Source organism: Corvus hawaiiensis, chromosome Z, assembly GCF_020740725.1.
Source record: "Corvus hawaiiensis isolate bCorHaw1 chromosome Z, bCorHaw1.pri.cur, whole genome shotgun sequence".
NCBI classification, from domain to species: Eukaryota; Metazoa; Chordata; class Aves; order Passeriformes; family Corvidae; genus Corvus; species Corvus hawaiiensis.
In genome coordinates this window covers 11,940,974-11,954,125 of record NC_063255.1, presented here as the reverse complement: position 1 = coordinate 11,954,125, position 13,152 = coordinate 11,940,974, and the positions used below count along the sequence as shown (strand labels likewise).

General features: G+C 36.2%; 1 protein-coding gene across 2 annotated transcripts in view; it reads right to left on the bottom strand.

Moving 5' to 3' along the window:
* Window positions 1-13,152, bottom strand: part of RICTOR (RPTOR independent companion of MTOR complex 2) — a 76,529-nt gene that overhangs the window by 40,027 nt on the left and 23,350 nt on the right. For both annotated transcript variants that reach the window (XM_048290628.1, XM_048290629.1), the window contains exons 4-10: window positions 9,877-9,941; window positions 7,574-7,705; window positions 6,540-6,603; window positions 2,612-2,738; window positions 1,583-1,752; window positions 1,265-1,332; window positions 106-173 (exon numbers count right to left, since the gene is read on the bottom strand). In XM_048290628.1, the coding sequence (XP_048146585.1) occupies window positions 106-173; window positions 1,265-1,332; window positions 1,583-1,752; window positions 2,612-2,738; window positions 6,540-6,603; window positions 7,574-7,705; window positions 9,877-9,941 (694 nt within the window). The remainder of the gene's footprint in view (window positions 1-105; window positions 174-1,264; window positions 1,333-1,582; window positions 1,753-2,611; window positions 2,739-6,539; window positions 6,604-7,573; window positions 7,706-9,876; window positions 9,942-13,152) is intronic.

Below are 13,152 nucleotides of genomic sequence, written 5' to 3'. Positions count from 1 at the left end.
GATAGAAATCGGACATGTCAAATGAGACAGATCCTGTGCCATTTATACTAGGAAGTAAAATCACACTTCCAATTATCCAGTTTCAAACAAATAAACAAATCTTACCTGCCCATGATCGAAATGCTGCCACTATTCCCATTTTACTAGCCAGGAATCGTGCTTCTCTGTCCTCTCTGCCATTAAAACAACAAATGTCACGATGCAGGTAATAATTATCAAACAAACACTATTACTACCACCGTAATTGTAAAAGGTAGTTAACTGAGATTTTAGATGGGGGACAAAATCCAGAGTAATAGAAATATTTTATGTATGCAGATGTATTTACACAATGTATATATACACAGAAAAAGTTCAGAATTTTTAAGTATGGTTACTTTTCCAGGGGAGTTTCCACAGGAGAAGGATAACATCAAGAAGTAAACACCTATAGGGGTCAGATGAATCACTCTGCACCTCCACTGACACTAAGTCTACAGCAAAAAAGTAAAGATTTTATTCAGTTACCAATACCTAAACATCTCATGCTATTTGAAAATTAAAAAACCCTTAATAATTCAAGCTGGAAGCCGTATCAGGAGACCTCTCTCTAGTCCAAATTACTGCACGAAAAGTCACCAGTTATCAGACTAGGCCACATTATAGAATCATAGCATGGTTTGGGTTGGAAGGCACCTTTAGAGGTCGTCGAGCTCAACTTCTCTGCAAGAACACAGCAAAAATGCAGTGTGTAGTACACACGCCTTTTACAGTACCCAGAGCTGTGGGAGGTATACAAGCTTTTGTAATTCACCTTGGAATACCTGCAAAACACTCAAGGCTTTATCTAGTTGCGTGTTAGAAACTCTCAAGAATGAAGGCTGCAGGACCACTCTGAACAACCTATTCTAACTCTTGACCAGCCTCACATAAAATAATCCCCCCCTGCCCCTTTTACCAAGTTGAAATCTTTCTTGCTTCAATTTGTCTCTGTTGCTTCTTGTCTTCCCACCTTACACCACCATGAAGGGCCCTGGCTACATCACCTTGAAAGCATTTTCATAGGTAGTAAAAAGGCTGCTATTCTGCAGAGGGTGTCCCCCAAACCTCTCCTCTCCAGGCTAAGCAAGCCCTTTCAAATCTTAAATGCTTAACAGTATTTTAGGAAGCTGTACTCTGGCCTACTATATTCAACTTCAAGAAACTTAGTATTTGGAAGGAAATACAGCTTAATTCCAATGCGATGAACATAACTGATAGCACAAGTAGCAGCACTAACACTTACTTGAGTTGTCCTTCTGCTGTGTCTGGATTATGCCGGTAGTGAAAATCTGTGTAAGGGGCTAAAATTCTCTAAACAAAAGAAAGACATGCGTTATTTTCACATGAAAATACAGTTAAATCACTATTGCCCTTTCCTCAGTCCCACTCCAAACTATCATTATTCCTGCTTTATAAATCTTGGGCTCTTAGCCTAAAACATTACCTTTTAGACACTGTGCACTAACACAGAGGAAATCTGAGACAAAAATCAAACACTTGAATGAGTTTATTATTATCTAAAGTTTAACTTCTGTCACTGAACAAGTAAAACTGCACTCACCTCTAATTCTACATCTGCTCGCACGTACTGTCGGGTCTTCGGGTGATTAATGAGGTGCAAGACTGTAGTTATCAGAGCCTCATTTATTCGGCTTAGCTGACAATCAATCACATTTTTCAAGATGGTACTTAAACCACCCCGAAGAGCCACCACCTCAGGATTCTGAAGTGCTAGATAAAGGAAAACAAGTCATTTTGGCCAATGTTGAAGATAAAACATTTCATGGCGATGACAAACTTGTCATCTCTTTAGTATGCATATCTTATTCATCTTGAACACTGCTGAGGCACATGTAAAGCTTCTAATGGAACTGGCTGACACTAGCAATGAACTGAGATTTTGGATTCAGTTATCAAACACAAAAATACTGGTCACTCACTATCCAGCATATGACCATTTCCCAACTTAATTCCAACCAAGTTTCCATATAGTAGTTTATGGATTTCCCCATAAAGAGTTTTCATGCTTCATTGGACTGACATAGATAAATTATTTATACTGAAATATAAGAATAACATTTTATTTATCTTCTTTAAAACAAGTTTTAATCTTGAAAACAAACTGCTGAAGTTATTTCCCACTGATTGATTTTTGAAAAAAACTTCAAAAATCAGCAGCCAAATTAAAGTTTAGGGAGTTAGTACAAACCACTGCCCCGATAACTACAGTATCCACTCCAATAATTTTTAAAAAGGAAGGTATTTTGTAGTTCTCTGAATTCTTCTAAATTTGTCAGCATCTTGTGTATGGAATTCTCCCTACGTCAAATCCGTTAAAGAAACACCAACTGCAGTAGAGAAATGGTTTTAAGGCAAATCAGAAATTGTCAAGTCTTGAAGGAAAGACAAAAACCTGAAATCTTCATGTATGATACATAAATAGACTTTAAGTCATTTTGGTTTATATCATGCTAATTACTAAAATCCATGGAATTGACAATAAGAACACAACATCTAATTTATTATTAAACAAATACTGTTAATGACAACCACATCAAAACTGAACACTAATTAAGAAAAATTATCTTACCTAGTTCACAGATAATGGCTATACATGCTCGAACCATTCTGTCTCTTTCTTGAAGACCATCGTTTCCAACTGCTATCAAAGAATTAGTAATAGAGCTGGGGAACAGTGAAGCATTCACAGTGATCATCTGCCAAAAAGGAAAGAAAAAGCCCTCCAGTTTCTTCATATTTCTCTAAATACACTTATATATTCACCAGCACTCTGTTCCATACAAACAGTTAGACAGACCAGTCCATCTGTTACTTGGTTGTATCTGGTGAATCTCCGTAAGTGTTTCTTTTGCTCTTGAAATTTTTTCAATTTCAATTCATTTGTCAATTTACTTTACCATTCTCTTCCTGCTTCAGTTTTTTATTTTTATATTTTATCATAATAAGAAAGAATTTAAAAGATGACTGGTGCAGTGAGAATTAAGACTACCTTTATCATAGTTTTTTCCCAAGAATATCTTTATTGACAAAGAACATTATCCAATGACACAGAGTAGATTAAAAACTCATCTACTATTAAGGTTGTTCTGCACCACGGAAAGCCTCAAATGGGAGGACACTCAGTTTGGGGGAATTTTGACTCTGGCACACTCAGAATTCCCCCAAGAATAATGAGCAAGGCCCTCTGTGCACTCATTAAAAGTAAAGAAAGACACTCCTGAACAACCAACCAATACCACAAACTCTTCACCATCCCCCAAGTGAGGCTTTGATTGCAAAGGTTGAGGAGCTGCTTGTTCACATTTTCTCAATTTGTGAAAATTAAACACACATATCCTTCCGGAACAAGAATATCGCTAAACAGATGTATTACTAAGGAGGAAGCAGATTTTTGTCTGATTGCCTAAAAAGGGAAGAGTGCAATGTCTTACAGCCCACTCAGACGTGTCACTTTTTTTTCTCCACTAATAAATAAAAATGAGACATTAAAAAATACTCAATATCCATCAAAGACCTGGAATTTAAGGCTGGTTTCCCATGGTTTTATTTACCATCTTTTTTGCTTCCAACAAAACCAGGCTTATCTTCCTAATTCTTCCAAAACCATTTTGTCCTATATCCATTTTACATCTCCCCCTTTGACATGTTACAGATATTTGTGCAAAGATGATTAGTTTTTTACCTTTTTTTGCAGAGATGCTAAAATGAGAGGGAATCAACCATTACAACCAAAATTTTGGAAGAGTTTTAACAAATCTATGTTTAAATACAAGTTTCTGAGAAGCTTCGTGTTATACATAATGTTAATGCCAACAAAACATGAAGTTTTTAAGGTAGGACTTTAAAGAAAAAAGAAATTCTCTCCCACCCACACAGTCTTTCACTCTTACACTGGCAAGAAGAAACAAGAATAAGCAACAGAATAGGTGCACCAATCCACTCTATAAAACTGCAACCTGTTTTCTATTATTATTGACATGCACTTCCTATGAGGACACAACCAGCCTGTGAGGACACAAGCTGTTCTGCTTCACTGCCTTTGTTTTTAAGACATGAGAAGGAAAGGTTTCTTGTAATAGTCAATTCTAAATACATCAGTAAAATTAACAAATTTTTGTATTTACTTTGTATCTGCTCTAGGTATTAAAATGCAGTTCTAAAGCCCAAGGAGAAGTAATGGGAAGCTACTTACAAGTGGCTAAGATGAAGTAAGTAATAAAGACTATGAATTTGGTCTTTCAAGACTCCTTTAGAAAAGAGGAAGAAAGAGGATGGCTCATACTGCATCTAACCCTGACTTTTGCTTAAAAAAGAAAACATCTGGACTATTAAATCATAAAAAAATTGTCTTATTGACTTCTATTAGATAGAAAAATGCTTCCCAAAGCCAACTTCATGCCATCCTTTTCATGGCTGAAGATATTACTAAATTGCAAAGCTTTTACTAGAAAATGTAGAGGCGATTACAGTCAAAACATACAGTGAGCACTCAGCCTTCAAAAACTATTGGACATCAAGTTTAAAAAATTAGATTTTTTTAAATCTTCCGACACCACTTTTAACCTAGTATTTTTAAAACAAAGTTTATGATTGCCTTTCTCTGCATTCATAAAGCAGTATTAGTATTTTGTATTTTGTTATTCTTCTCTATGAAAAGAAAGAAAAGAGTTCCAATTTTAGTCTATGCAATTCTCACACACATTTTTGTTACCAAAGATGAGGTTAAGGAGCCAAATCTTGAAACTGAAAATAATAGTTCTGCAATACTGGAAAAACCCAGTTCAGTTTCACAGTAAATTTGAGAACAAATTTGTTACCTTTTTTCAGTTTATTTGCCATTTATTCTCCCCTTCTAGACCTTTATATAACCTTTCAGGAATCCTGGCATCAAATCATTAAGTCTGAGACACTGAGGGAGATTGAAGAGAGAAGCAGAAAAAGGGCAAGAGCAGGGTAACAGAAAGTGTGAAAATACAGAATGTGCTATTCAGGAAGCACAGTATTCCTTGTGAGAGAATTTCTGAAGAACTGACTGCTCTATGCCAATGCATGCTTAACTGTTGGTCTGACATTGTCTTTTAAGAAAACAGAATGTTATAAGTACGTAGCAAAAGATGCTAGAAAAGGCTTTTCATCAACACAGCTCTCAGCATCAAGGAGCCACAAGCATGGCTGCACAGGCTGTGCATTCGATGCACACACCTGGTGCACGCCAGTACCCCTGCACCACAATGGAGAAAAAAACCACTAAGGGCCAGCTGTGTGATTTCTTTAATGTTTCTCTCTCACCATCATTTTTTCAAAATGATGATCAAACTAACGGATTTGTTTCTTTTGCTGTCTCTTCTTTCATGCACGACAGAAGTTTTTGCTCAAGCACAAAATGCTCAAAAAAGCCCAGAAATAATGAGGACAAACTTCAGACCCAAATAAAACCAATTATTAATGTGTTTCCATTCCATCTTCTGATTTATGTTATTCTGAGTCTACACTGAAGCTCCTATTCAAAGGAGATCAGCAAAGAACTTTTATAAGTGCAACTTATAAAAGGAAGTGCAACTTCCTCAAGGACCTGTTCCTTCATAGTGCGGCTTTTTGTTTGTTTTTTGCTTGAGTTTGGAGGAGGTAGCCATGTTTAATATTTAAAACTCATTTTTTTGGCACAATTGTTTATCAAGTACATTGTATTTTCTATAAGACAGAAAACATATGTTTAAAATACAAAATGAGATTTAACAGACAGTGCTCCTGGGGAACCATTCTTCAACTACCTCAAACTTTACTCCAGTCTTTGGTAGTTTTTGTAAGAATATAAGAATAATAAAGAACAGTGAAGTCCAGCAGAAAAGCAGAATATTATGTTTCCTGAATACATTTAGTATCTCTATATGCCAATTTCTCTAGGACAAACTTGAAAATACAGCTACCATATTTTCAAATCTCACACCCATGGGTACACAGTACAGAAACCATCACAGACTAACCATGTTTTATTGAGTACCTGAGATAAAATCCTATGGGTAGCATCAACTGCCACAAACAAAGCAGTAAGTCTATAAGCAATCCTTGAATGATCACTTCAGTGACAGCTTCTCATTTCTCACATGGCAGAAAATCTCGCAATCTCTTGACTCACAGATGCTTAAACAAACTATACAGTGAAGTCATCATAATTTCAATACTGAAACTTAATATTGTTTTTATGCTCTTGCATTCACTCTTTGGTAAGTGTTTCCAAACCTTGTCCAGCATCACCTCTATCAAGAGAAAATTAGCAAGATTCTTCTAGTCCACTTGAGATTCCAAATTGTAACACAGTAAGATCAAAACAAGTCTCTTCACTACTTTTTCTTCTGTCTTGTTAATTATCAGCTATATTACATGATAAAGGTAAAAAAAGGTATTAGAGACTGTGAAAAAGCACTGTTGGTGGAGACAACCAGGAGTCAGCACAACTGAGTGGCACAGCAGATACAACCATAAATAGGAGATTTTACCTTTCTGACTAATCGAAGTGCTTGTGTTCTTTCTACTTCATTACTTTGCTGTATGTCAATGCACCTAAAGTAAGTTAAAAAACACATTTTGTTTATAACAATAGTAACTTTCACCTTAACTGTTAACAACTCACGTTAATATTTATGCATATGAATACAGAAGAAAAAGAATTGACTTGTTTAAAAACTACACTTTTCAGCAAGTATACTCATTATGATAGGTCAATTAGCTTTGGTTTATATTTTCCCAGCTATTTTCATTATAACTAAGTCAGTAGAATGTTCTCAAGTACAAAATGGCAAAGCATAATGCTTCAACAATTATTTTCCAAGCTAGCTGCATCTGGCATTTGCAAATGAGACCAAACCAAGTATTTGTAATGTTTCACATCAACATATTCTGGGTGTTCTCAGATCAGAGAAGTCCTTTTGCTCCAAAAAAAATTAAACAGCACACTAAAACTACATGTTTATACATTTATAAACAGAAATTCATGCACATCTGTATCAGTATATCAAATAAAAAATTTCATTACAGGAAGCACTAAAGATGCTATTATTTACATCTATTCATCATGCTGACTGTATTATCTCACTGTTGGTTTGCCCTCTGGGATTTTTCTGTTGTGTCATTGGTTATACTTAAGACTACAAATTCTTGGACACAAACTACTTTTTAGCCCTGACTTTGTACTGAAGGCTCTGCAGCACTGTGATAATACAAAGAATCAAACAACTCCCATACAATTTAAGACATGAAAATTATTAACATTTCGAACTTATTAATTTATAGTTAATGGCATTTATGATTAAAAGAAGAAATTCTCTGGATTACTTGTAATATGTCATATATCAGGACAGCATTTTATTTGGATTAGCTGGTGTGATGAAGTATCATTCTGCTGAAGAAAAATGCCTTTTACAAAACTACTTATTAAGAACATAAGAGAATATGAAAACACTCCTCACCTGTCTCAACCATGAAAAAGCAAGTGATTTACAACTTCACAATTTACAAGAAGAAGCAAATTTACCTGGCTATCAAATAATCCACTTTCAACTTTAGCACCTTCTGGAGAATACTGGAGTCTCGAATAAGATAGCGGAGGGCTCGCAACCCTGCTGCTCGCACCTCTTTTGCTTCGTTTAGTAAAGCTAACCTCAGACTACAATGAAGAAAACAAGAGGGACAAACAACTATTAGGCAGCAGGTAGACTTCACCATCTGACATGCAGCTACTACTCACTCATTTACAAATAGCATGATTTTAAAAAATAAATGTTCTGATGTTATTTTACAACTTTCAGGTCTTCTCATTTGCAACCTAGAACGCAAGCCTTCATACTGGTCAGCAGATGTAGACAATATATTAATCTGAAAAAGCCACAAACCAATTTTTCCCCCAAGTAACAGCTTGTACATCCATGAAATGACACATAACCAAAAAAACCTGTACACAATTTTTTATTTGACAAAACAGCTGAGCACAATATTAGTCCAAGAAAATTAAAAGGTAGAATAAGGTAGGTAAGAAGAAACAAAATATGGAAGAACTCTAGAAATGGAGTTAGAAAGCATGAAGTAGCACACCATCCTTTTGAAGTCCCTCAAGAGATTCGTCCCTCTTCCCCAACCACATGCAGGGTGGGGTGGGAATCCTCAATCTCCCAATTACATTTTCTAGTAGGATTTTTCACCAGACATCTAAGAATGTAAATACTTCAGCCAGTGAGACTGAATTTCTACTTCTACAAAGGGCTTATTTTTTTTCTTTTCTTATCCTAGGGTTGTCATGCACGGTAATCAGCTACTCCAGGCAAAAAATCTTCAGAATCTTTTGGTGATTAATTGGCATGGGTAAATCACTGCAACAGAAGCCTACTCTCAGGTGTTACCTAGACAAACTAGAAAGGCCGCCATGTCATTTGCAAATAAAGATGAACTGATTATTACTTTCAGCACTAAGCAGGGAATTGTTTCAAGACCATCTCTCCTGTAATATGAATATGCTGCCCATGATGCTTTGGATGCAGCCCAGGACATAACTGGATTTCTGGACTTCAAGACTGGACATAGGACTGCTGACTCATGCAGCAGCCCCAAGTCCTTTTCAGCAGGGCTGCTCTTGATCAGTTCAAACTCCAGTCGGGGGGGGGCTTGATACCAGGGGTAATCTTGATACCAAGGATCCTTGAGTCCAACTCCTGGCCCTGCACAGGACAATCTCATGAGTCACACCATGTGCCTGAGAATGTTGTCCAAACACTTCCTGAGCTTTGTCAGGCTTGATGCTGTGATCACTTCCCTGGAGAGCCTGTTCCAGTGCCCAACCACCCTCTGGATTAAGAACTTTTTTCTGATATCCAACCTAAACCTCCCCTGACACAACTTCAGGCCGTTCCCTCAGGTCCTGTCACCGGCCAACAGAGAGAAGAGATCAATACCTGCCCTTCCTCCTCCCCTCATGAGGAAGCTGTAGACCAGTAAAAGAACTGGCACAGTGAAACCATTACAAAGAACAACACTATCGTGAGATTCAACATTCAAAAGCAACAGCTATCAAAAAGATATGTGTCACTATCTTTAAGTAGTGAAAATGCAGTGAAAACATAAAGCTTGTCAAAAAGATAAAAACAATTTAAGTTAAGAAAATGACTCACAACATTTCCATAACCAATTACACAAGGTTTCCCAACATTTTGCTCAAAGAGTAATTAGCTTTCCTAAGCTTTTTTCCTTAAGTGAGATCTAAATTGAAAGAACAGAGAAACGCATTAAATATTAGATCTTGTTTGCTTTTGTCACGAGTGCTGGTCCTAAAGATGAATTTACCAATTTCTGTGTGGAAATAAGCATGTAGATACATTTGACAGTCAGAAATGGCCACAAAATAGATAGGAATTCCACTTAAATGTATATACATGGTGCTTTGCAGTAGCAGAGAAAGCAGTGCTACATGGACATATACATACCAATACAACATAAAATACTGTTCTTTAAATTCTGATTCTATATCAAGAATATGCTCTGTATTTTGTAGATGTACATTTTTATTAGACGTGCTTTCTACAAGTACTGAAATATTCAGATGTACTTTTACATCTGTGAGGAATATACTGTAGAAATCTACACTTCTAACTTGAAGTGGGTTTTCTCTGTTTGCCCAAAAGTGAATAATGTATTTCTGATTTTACTCATTAAAATATTTGCAGGCTATCTGCTTGCATTATGAAATTCTGAACTAGTGTTGAACACTAGTTCAAAAGTAAAAAAGAAGTTTAATTGCACCAAAACAACTGACATTCCCTAGGATTCCTCTAGTGCTCTACTACTTACCATATTATGATGCCGTCATAGGTAAAACCTAGCTTTTCTTCAGCATGGCCAGTATTACAAAGAAGCTGAAAATAAAAGAAAATATCCATTAGTTATAGCTCTCCAAAAATGACTGTGAAAAATGACCGTGTGGATTTTGGGAAATGATTTCAAAAGCATTTAATTTAGGAAGGAATTTAATTTGTAGCAAGGGAGAGAGTACCAGCTTCAGACTTCCCTGAGAATTTCTGCTGTCTATATTCTGTTCCTATACACACATCAGATACTGAGACTTATCTGTGGATTCTCATACCAAAAAAAGGTTGCACAGTTGTCTAAGTTGTGTACTGGTCAGTCCATTTTTCAGCACCAGATTGCTAGCTGGGCAACTAGTAGTTTGAGCAGAGAGCAAAAATGACTGAAATGAAAGCATATCTGCAGGGGCTCGGGTAAGAGTTTTGAAACAAAGACTGACACTGATGGTCCACTGTTACGTTTTGTCACAGTAGTGCAGAAGTTCAAAAAATCAGAAGGCATTGCCGAGTGTCTTGTAACCGACATTTGGTCTTGGCCTGCCATCCATTTTATAGAACTCATACCTCTGAAAAAATCAGAGCAAAGGTTGAATTTATGCATACAAAAAGCAGCTATAAACTGTCACGAACTGGACATTTCAACCATATGTAGTCGTTGTGAACAAGGAAGATTTACAAGCACAGTTTTTAAGTCCAAAACCATGTTCAAAAAAGAGCAACCTAGGTTGCCAGTGTTTTAGCCTCTTGAGGAAAGGAAAACAATCTCTTCTGTAAGAAGAGCTGATGCTGTTCTTCTTTGGCAGAGCAGCAAAGAAATTCCTAGCAATCTCACTTACTATCCCTGGCTAAAATTATAAAATATTATCATGTCCAAATCCCAAAGCACTTTTCCAAGCACTTCCAAAAACTCAAGTGACTAATACTGATTGCAATAGCTTTGCACTTTGTCCTCTGTTTTCAAAACAGGCATGTATTCAGTTCTAAGTCAGCGCAGTATTAAGTTTCTCCTCAGTGAGGAATTCAGGAAGTATTTGTGCTAACTAGTCATTACCTCTGCTCTGAAAATACTGTAATATATCAAACCCTGTGACCCTATTTACCCCAGTAAATATGTGTATTTACTGCTAACAATAAGAAATTTATAATAAACAAAATGAACATCAAGGCTCCTGTAAGTTAAAATATTTAGTGTGTTCCATGCTTCAGTTCTACCGTTGACCTCCATCTGAAGAAACAGCATATTGCAGCAAAGCTCTGCTTTCAAGTAAACTCATTTTATTAGCAAGATCATTAAAATTCAAACAGTACTTAGGTTTATGCTCAACAAGTACAAATTCATTCGAGGATCACACTACATCTTACAAAACTGTTTTTCAAGAGAAATACCTAGTGATAATGCTGAAATTTAAGACTGTTAATAAGAGATTATTAAATTGGTCTGGATCAGCTCCATGTTTGGGCTCAAATAATTTAAGTTAATTGAAGTATTTTGGAATTTGCATTTTTCTTAACCAAAGACGATTATAAAACATAAGGGAAGTTTTTACATAACCTCTTTTTTAACCATCTTTCAAATTTAAGTGATAATAAAACTAGACAATTGATGCATTAACTGGTTATGACAGTATGTCACTTCCTAACATCAATCTATTTTTATGCCATGTTGTTTGACTGCCTAAGGCTACCACTGCCGCTTTGGCATTTCTATTGACATCTTATGAACTGTAAAAATTGGCTGGCAGAGTGTAAGCAAAACAGTGCGAGAAGATAGTGAGTAAAAACATTGTTCAGTTTCAGACAGTTACATCAGTAGTTGTTTAGGCTAATCATTTATACATCTAAGCCTCTCCCCAGCATTCTACCCTAGACACAAATGAGAAATCCTAACTTAACATAACAGAATGTCCTCAACAGTCTATTTTTCCTACTTTAAAAAAGCCCCATAGAATTGTAATTCTGATGTAGGAAAAACCCATGTTTTAGAAAGCCACTATTGTGTGCACTAGTGCATTAGTGAAGCTCGTCTCCATCACACTTACCACTGGTTTGCATCTTGAGCAGTCCTGAAATTAAACTGAAGCATTTGACATGTTCCAGGAACCCATCTAACTTGCTGCACTGCTAAAAAGCATTCAGTTCACTGGACCAGTTCTAGGCTGGTTGTCCCCCTCACCAAATACATATAGTGATTATTAGCTCCTCAATACCAGCTGTCTGCATCTATATATGTGGTCCCACTGCACACACCTTCACCGAAGCTGAAAAGAACTTAACCTATCTTGAAATTCAAACAGTCATGTCACCTGATGAGTTAAAACTTTCATCAAATTTAACTGCTGTTTGTATATAAACTTCTGAATTTGACAGTAATAGTTATAGAAGTCTTTGATGGTGTCTGTACATACATGTGAAATATTTCTCCCACAGAAAAGAAAATAGCTACTAGCTTATTCTCCCTCTAATGGGCCACCAGTATTTATGCATTAGCTTTCTTTGTAATTTATATATGTTCCAGATAGAAAAGGGCCTAAAAGATGCACAGGAAGATCAGAATTCAAAAATGTTTCAGTGACTTGAAAGGAGTGCCGAAATTCAGTAAGAAGATTTAACTAGATAATAGGAACATCATATCCTTCAGGGTACCACACACTAATAGACACATACGAAATGAAAGTAGGCCAGCAGAGAAACAGAAACTGTCCAGAAATTAAGATTCAGAATGTTAATTTCAAATAAAAAAGAAAACAAATTTTATCTCTGGAATTAAAAGGTTCTATTAGTATTGATCAATACTAATAGGACTGCATAAAAGACTTTTTCCATTTCACAGGCTGCTCTCAAAACTGCAAGAATAAAATTTTGTGAGACACATTTTAAGAGCAAAGTGGAAAAAGTGTAGCAGAAAAATGTACAAGGCAGGTAGAAAATCCACCCATGAAGGCTGAGCCATTTGGTTTATTTAATCTAGGGGGAAAAATAACATCGGGCTGGTAAGGATGGATCTCTGTAAATTTGAAAAGGGGAAAAATAGTCAAAGAAGCTGCTATAATGAACATACTGTTCACCTGGTCCCAATTCCTTGGGTATTTGCTAAGTTATAAATGTCTGGCCTTAAATGTATTATACAAAAACTTTACTGCATTCTTCTAATTTCACCTTCAAACAACATGACCCAGATCAATGATTCCAGCCCAAATGCAGTGATCTTTGTAAATGGCTGAATTCCTGACAAAGCCAAGTAACTGCCATATGTTTGACTGTA